General features: G+C 41.5%; 1 protein-coding gene across 1 annotated transcript; it reads left to right on the top strand.

Moving 5' to 3' along the window:
• Window positions 1-2,235: 2,235 nt before the first annotated feature.
• On the top strand, window positions 2,236-8,205 carry LOC311374934 (serine/threonine-protein kinase VRK1-like; the record flags this gene model as incomplete). The annotated part of the gene is made up of 8 exons (XM_084490663.1): window positions 2,236-2,285; window positions 3,013-3,172; window positions 3,375-3,430; window positions 4,043-4,112; window positions 4,784-4,871; window positions 5,338-5,446; window positions 6,409-6,501; window positions 8,073-8,205. Coding segments are annotated over exons 2-8 (709 nt in total), but the record flags the coding sequence as incomplete, so codon positions are not given.
• Window positions 8,206-8,295: the final 90 nt, after the last annotated feature.

Below are 8,295 nucleotides of genomic sequence, written 5' to 3'. Positions count from 1 at the left end.
GTATTCAGTTGGTTGCAATCCACTGGAAATGGATAGTAAATGGATAATGGTACAATTTGCTAAATTAGAAATTAGCAGAGCTGGTTTTCCATTCCTGTGGCCCATTCAAGATGTGACCCTTAAACCTGCATCCCGCCTGCCATCCTGCCACGAACGTATTAGTCCAAACATCTTTGTAACTTTTTCATTGCAGACAAATGTTTGTTCAAAAGTGTATGAAAAATAAAAACCCAGCCAACCACAGTTCAATCAACTGTTAGTGTCAAACAATAAACATTTGTATTTGTCTGCAGAAAAGGTTACACAATGCAGGGTTGAACTGTGTGGTGCTTTTCTTTCTTTTTTTTCCAAGAAATGTAAACCATCCTTGACATGTTTGATTATGCAATACAGCTTGCTTGCACATTTGATTTACCTGTACATCAAACAGAGGAGCAAAGCAAAATCATCTTAAAGCTGCTGTAGGGAGTTGCAAAGAGAGAGAGCAGAACACAGCATGGGTTTGAAAATAACCCCCCCCCCCCCCCCAAAAAAAAAGAGATCTCTCTCTCTCTCTGCTCACTCCCTCCGTACCTCTCTCTGCCATTGAGAACAGTTGCATTCACACATCAATCATTTATATGAAAACAGAGTCCCTCAATAAATAAGAGAAGTGTGTGCCTGATTGGTCAGAAAGGAACCGGGAGTGGTCTGAACTGTACATATACAGTACATACATTTTAAATACAAAATGCATCTGAGTGAATAACAATCTTAATTTGAATGGATGACAATAAAAAAACATATTTTTAAGAGCAAGAAAATGCCTACCGTGTCTGTCTGTGTATTCCGCGAAGCCGGACACCATCTTCTCATCCGGCGGGAAAGATACGTGCCTTTCACCTTTGCTACTTTTCGTCTCTGACCCATCGTAATTTGCCTCCTCCTCATCCTTCTCCTTGTCGCTACACCTGGCCATCCTTCTCCTACCACTCCACTGCCCAGCTGTAGAGTCGTTGTTTTGTTCAAAGCAACCGGGTCAGTTCACATGACACACATGGCATGCTAACAATCACCAACCTAATACCAAGGTAGGTACTATGGGCATGAGAAGTTGAAAAAGAACTTGAGGGCCAGGGCAAATGTCTGCTGCAACTCGCAGACAAGCTACAGGCCTAGAGTCTAAGAGGCTCTGTGAGAATACACTTTGTGGAAAGACAAGACAACAAAGAAAGCAAGTATATCTTATTCATGAGGGGGTGCACAGCACTGCAACTGAAATCTGATATGCTTCTATCAAGTGACAGATTAAGAACAAGCTATGGCTATATGTTTAGCTTCCTATTTACATTAGTATGCGCAGCCATACCCTGGCAAAGTTTTAAATTTGGACTGGAGAAATTAGACGTTTTTGAACCCCAATAAGATTAAGTTGTAGAAGGAATTAAAATAATATTTTCACATCGTCTAACATATATGGTTTACTGTCCCATTGTTTTTATTTACCCAGCTTTGTTATTATGATTGATATTAGGATATGGGTTGGTTATGGTTTGGCCTTGAATGTATAGGCTAAGTTACAGAGTAACCTAGTTATTCATGCACATAAAATCTTTGCGTTAACTTATTTACCTTCATGTTGGGCCATGCTCCACAACTTGCTCAGATGAACATAGTTTCTTCAAGAGTTAGATAACTGCATTTAACTTATTAACTATAATTTAGACAAGTTGTGTCAATAATGTAGAACCAATTATTATACTACGATGAAGACCATTGAATACAAGTGTAGTACCGTTAAAATAGTTATTGACTCAACAGCCAGACTCACATTGTCACATTCAGTGTTTTGTACCTCCAACATGAGGGTAAATAAGTTAGGGCAAATATTTTCTGTGCATGAACTAAGATAGCTAATCTGTTCTTAAATGACAACATCAACATCTAACATCTAAATAGGCAATCATAAATAATAAATCATTGCCGACACTTTTCTTGGCATTTAAAGAGGATCTATACTGTAACGTTTCAAATAATTTGATGAGTTTTGCTTTCAGCTTTGTCCGGATGAAGTCACACCACTCTGCCACTCGCCTAGTCAAGAAAAGTGTCAATAAAAAACAAAAACATTTCCGAGATGCACTCGTTTTGCTTTCTGTTTAGCCCGGGTGACGTCGCACCCTCCTGACCAATGGGAGAGCCGTATGGTGGTCACGTTCCCTTCTGAGCGCTAGTTTTGCGGGAAGTTTGGTCCAGCGGAGATTCAGCCAACGATAGGGACCCCACACTACAACAACAACGCGAAGGTTTGTTGTGTTCTTGCCGTATCATATCAACCGGGTCGTACGACAACCTCTCTTTGCTTGAGCTCGATTTATACTTTCATTGGTCTCCTAAAAACGACAGCAAATAACGTAAACAAAGTGGTTAGCAGGTTAGCGACGTTAGCAAAACACCGCCGGCCGGCCACACATCCATGATGTTCGGATGGATAATAATGTGTGTGTAATAATATAATGTGTCTCTTAAGCCTGGCGTCAGAACATACCGTGTCATTGCGATATAACCCGTGTTCGGTTTTGTGTTCAGAGCTAGTGCATGTAATGAATTGGAGTTGTAGCTGGTGTGGCTATGATAAGCTAACTTGTGGTGGCTGGGATTTGGTTGAAAGCTGTCTGGTCTCTGAACGGGAGTCACGTTATTGTTATAATGTCATAATGATGAGGTAGCTGGATCTCGTTTACAGATGAACACATCATGCCATAGTTGCTTTCAGCAGCAGCTCTCCAAACATGTCCTAAATACACACGTGTGAGTTACTCACTCCTGGGTACACTCATTATAAGTATAAGTTCGATGCGCGTTGTACCTACATCAAAATATTTAAAAAGACCTAGGCTATTTACACACATTGTGCATATAAACAACACTACACATTAGAGTCATAGCTTGTGTCGAAACGTCATGGGGATGATTACACACAATGACAATGCGCTTTTGTAGACAACCTGAACCTGCCATTGTGTGTTACAGATGCCTCCTAAAGCCAAAGCACCAGGGAAAGCAAGAGGTCCTGCCAAGAGAAAGCTGGCCGAGGAGTTTCCACCAGGAGTAGTATTGACGGATAATGCAAAGAAATCATGGAAGCTTGGCTCACCCATTGGTCAGGGGGGCTTTGGTCTCATTTATTTGGGTAAGAGGATACATAAGGTCCCTTCTTTATGTTGATTTAAAATTATTCCTTAAAAATAGCTGGGTAAACAACAGTTGGCACAGACTTCTCACACAATCATATTGTTTTAAACAGCATGTGAAACTTTCTATTCACCCCAAACACACAAAGTCTTATCTTGATATTATTGGAATAATGCAGTATGTTTTCTCATTCTTTCCAGCAAATGAAAACTCGACAAATGCTGTCGGTGCAGAAGCTAAATATGTTATCAAAGTGGTAAGTCTAATGCTTGATTGTCCTTTGGTGTGGGGGATGTTATGATTGTTTTTTGCATCCCAGAATCCAAATGTGGCACACCATTTCAAAATCACAATTAGTAAACATTTTTCTGATATCCAAGAACAGCTGAGTATGCTGTGTGTAGGGATAAGGGATTGTCACATGGGAAGATGATTGTGCTTGGCAATCATTGTGTACAGCCCATTTTCAGGCTGTTTCCATGACTTGGGTGGGGAGAGCCCAGGGTGCAGTTGTAAGTGAACCCCAGGCATCTAGGATTATTCTCCTGGGATGCTTTGCTATGTGGACAGCTGCATTGGAGATGCATGCAGAAATGATATAAGCACTCTTCACAGCAGTAAGGGTACATTAATGCCTGATCTATTGTCTATTGACAGCAAGGCTGTAATGGATTCTCAACAAAATGATGTATGAGAAATAACGGGCATGAGATCCCAATTTGAGTATTGTGTGATGTCTGGATCACACTGTGACAGGATTCTGGGGTCTTATCAAATCACCCAACTGCTTGTGATTAACGCATGGGTTTCGAAAGCTTTGTAAAAGTGTAAATGCTTTAATAATATCTTTTTTGTTTTTCAACTCTAGGAGCCAAGTGACAATGGCCCCCTGTTCTCCGAGCTCAAATTCTACATGAGAGCGGCCAAACCAGACCTCAGTAAGCTACGGCACCGTCCCTGATCACACACGCACATCACCATGTCATCCGTGTACACATAGATATGATCGTCTCTAACCACCCAGACAAACAAACAAAGCAGACAGGCAACTTTCTTAATTAAAAAAAAAGTCATTGTGTTGCTCTGCCACATTGGAGGCCAACTCACATAGGGGGGAGGTGCTCTTGGTGGCTGCTCCAGTCGCCCCCAGGCCACAACTTTGCATTTTATATAATAACAATCCAAATGTCAATCTCCCCTGACAATTAACTGTTTTATTACTAGGGAACCAAAGGCTCATATTTTATTCATGTCAGAATCGTCTCATGTTGTTGGTAAATATTTGTCCCGGCAGCAGATTAGCTCGGGGGCCACAACCCCCTCCGCCCCCTCTCCTCAGAGGAATTAAACACGTATTACTCTGAGCGCCGTGGCCTCACTCCATGTCTCCTGCCATCCTGACAACTTGTTGATGGCCACAATAAGTTTGAGCCGTACCAACTGATTCCAACCGCTCGACACACTTTGTTAACACATTATTCCTTACTGATGCGGTTTGTTATCCACACCCTTATTCATTGTCAGTTATTACAGATGTGTTATACCCCAAAGCTTTCTTTTGCTTATGGGTGTTTTTTTTTCTTTCTTCAATCTCTCCATGGCGCTGCAGTCCATAGCTGGTTGAAGTCTCACAAGATGAAGTATCTAGGGGTCCCGAAGTACTGGGGCTCCGGTCTGCATGAAAGAGGAGGGAAAAAGTAAGTCACACAGGCCAAAGTCCTTTCCATGTATAATCTCTGGATCAAACACTCACAACCAGCTCCACTGCAGCTTCATCCTGCTGTTGATGTAGGTTTAACAGGCTGGTGCTGAATGGTAAATAAATTGCATTTATTTAGCGCTTTTCTAACCAGTGGCCACTCAAAGCGCTTTACAATATTGCCTCACAATCACCCATTCGTGCACACATTCACACACCAACGGCGGTGTCAGTCATGCAACGCGACAGGCTTCTCATCAGGAGCAGTCAGGGTGAGGCGTCTTGCTCAGGGACACCTCGACACTAGGAGGATCCGGGGATAGAACCAGCGACTTTCCGGTTACAAGCCATCCTGCTCTACTTCCTGAGACGCACGCCGCCCCAGAACTAGCTACTTATGAACTCGCTCTACGTTCCAGGCTCAATAAATCCTGGACACCCCGCCCGCGTTCCCTCTGTTTCAGGTATAGGTTCATGGTGATGGATAGATTTGGCACGGATCTGCAGAAGAAGTTTGAAGAGAGCGGAAAGAAGTTCCCCAGGAAAGTGGTCTTTCAGCTCGGCCTGCGACTGGTATGTGATTATTACGTTTTTCTTTCGTTCTGCTTTTAATTTTTCGAGACATTTGAATCATTTTATAATTATTTGTGTAATCCTAATATGTATGTATTGACAAAACAAAAAGCCAACTTGTTCTTCGTGGTAGTTAGATTTAAGGAGTATGTAGCAGCGATTAAGTGCTGTGTGCACTGCATAAATCACAATCATAATAAACCAGTTGCTAAGCTTGTTGTGTAGTAGTAAGTACCCCGTCCTCATTTGATCTTTTTACTCGTACTGCAATTCCCCTCATGGTACCATAATTTATACATGCAAACACTATATAACTTTTTCACTGCCTACAAATTGTTAAAAATTATGAGTGTTTTAAGGAATAAAACCCATCCGCCCATGGCTTCATCAACCCCGGGGTTTTATTCACTTTAAATCAATTTGCTCTCTGGAGGCCCATGGCGGACATGGCTTGATGGGAGGCGTGTCCCGGAGACTCTTGCAGTAGAGGAAGTGGCGTGAGGCGGCCAGCTACCTTTTTTAAATGACCAAGCGCTTCAAAGCAGCGACTGGGTTTTACTATCGCACATAAATTCACATAATTCTGAACAGAAGTGATCGCACAGGAAGTGGAAGATTTAGACAGTGCAAGTTTAATAGTGCTATACCTGCGTGGGTGCAGCATAATGTACCATGTCAGTATGGATCGTTCTTACCGAGTTCGTTAACCCCGCTCTTTGGCCATTACAGTCACATGGCATGCTTTGCTGTGCATGCCTTGAGTGTTTGAGTGTCATTAATTTTATTTTATTTATTTATTTATTTAAAGGACACATTAAAAGTGCACATTAATCAACATTTTGGTAAATGTGCCAATGTTAGCCAGCAGGCTAATTTCCAACGGTAGTCCTTTGGCAAAGATGTTAAGCTATTGGCTCAGAATAAGACAAACTAAATGTTGTATATCCTGTCACTTGAACTAGCTGGACATTTTGGAGTACGTCCATGAACACGAGTACGTCCATGCTGACATCAAGGCGTCCAACCTGCTTCTCAGCCATGAAGACCCACATCAGGTGAGGACCTTTCACCCGTTATCCGCCCAGCCCAGGGCTTCTTGGCCCAGGGCTTCTGGGCTGGGACTGATCCAGTATCTAGTCTTCAGTCACGGTCACATCACAGGCTGTCCTGGGCCACGTCGGAATCTGATCTCCGACTACACATCCCCCCCCTGGGTTCTGAACACTCAAGGCAAAAGAAAGATCTTGAATCATCGGAATTGAGAAAATACAAAAAAAATCCAACCCACAAAAACGGTAAAGGAGAACTATATTACAATCATATCAAAGATATCATCCATATGAAATGGACCTGGATTTTAATAACAAAGAATAGGCTGTTGTCTATTACAATACAATTTTATGAGTTTTTGGAATTGGCAAGAGCTCGGCAACAATGAAGGAACAGACTTAAAGCCAAAAGCTGTGCTCTGCTTTCCTGGCACTGCAGTGTGGTTGTGCTTTGCAGTGCAGCCAGTGTCTTAGTATGGATGCAGAAATAAAGCACTTCATATGGTGCTCGACACCACTTCCAATTCTGGTGTACTCCTCGTTTGGAGATGGAACTTCTGTGCTGGTGCTCACCAGTACCAGAACCAGCAGCCTCTGTGTTAGCTCACTAGGTTTTTCGCTGTAATAAAATCATAACTTTTCACAAATATTTTTTATAAAGGGAATTAAAAAATTGAATCATCAATCAATGAATAGTAGGATGTAGACATTGGGAGACCCGATAAATATACAGTATAAAAACAATGTTATTCAAGGGGGTCGGACTAAATCGATCAATTAATTTAATTGATTATTATTAAAATATAATATTAAATATAATATTTAATATATATATATATATATATTATTGAACATAAAAGGCTATTTTTACAAAATAATAGCAACTGAATTAATGGGTCATCACAGTTCCCTTGAGGAACATCTTGAGGGGCAGCTTAATTATGGAGAAAGGCTGTGATACATGTATTTCTGTTTATGTATACGTTTGATTGTGAGTACCACAGGTTATAATCTTTTTTCAACCCTTTTAGAATTCAGGGATTATTACGTTTCAGAAGAAAATAGCTTCTTTTTTTTTTCTCAGAAGCAAACAAGGTGGAGGCAGGAGCAAATATTTAATTTGGAGATTAATAATGTATCATTGGTGGCATTATTAAAAGGCTATTTTTAAACATCAATTAGCATGTCGGATCTGCTCCCGTGGGATTTTCAACACGGGAGGCTGATAGCTTCTTCAGTACTTGTTGGAAATGTTTAGTAGTAATTGGTAATTTATTTTGGTCTGTGTTCCTCTCATTTCCTTCCATTTGTGTCTGTCAAAGGCAGTAGCCAAATGTGTTAAGTGAGCATGCTGTTGACAGTGGCTAAGCTTCTGTAAATAGCAATACGGGTTTGATTGCGCAAACGAGACTCCCACCATATTACAACACAAGAGTCCGGCGCTTAAAAGATGATTTAATCTGGAATTGGAACTCATTAGCTAGTGAAGTTATTGGCCTCTATTAAAGGGCCTGGCGTGCTTCCGAAAGATGCTGGGTTTTTATTTCATTAAAGTGTGTGTGTGTGCGTGTGCGTAGGTGTACCTGGTGGATTATGGGCTGGCCTATAGGTACAGCCCTGAGGGCGTGCTCAAGGAGTACAAGGAAGATCCCAAGAGATGTCACGACGGCACCATAGAGTTCACCAGCATTGACGCACACAAAGGAGTCGGTATGCCCCCTGCCTGCTGATTTTTGTGTGTAATTGTATTTCTTGAAAATAGTTGACTTTTGCCTCCATTTCGGTTTCATTGTCCAGGTT

Source organism: Micromesistius poutassou, assembly GCF_964030765.1.
Source record: "Micromesistius poutassou genome assembly, contig: SCAFFOLD_6653, whole genome shotgun sequence".
NCBI classification, from domain to species: domain Eukaryota; kingdom Metazoa; phylum Chordata; class Actinopteri; order Gadiformes; family Gadidae; genus Micromesistius; species Micromesistius poutassou.
Note: the sequence above shows the minus strand (reverse complement) of the source record. Positions and strands in the feature narration are given on the sequence as shown.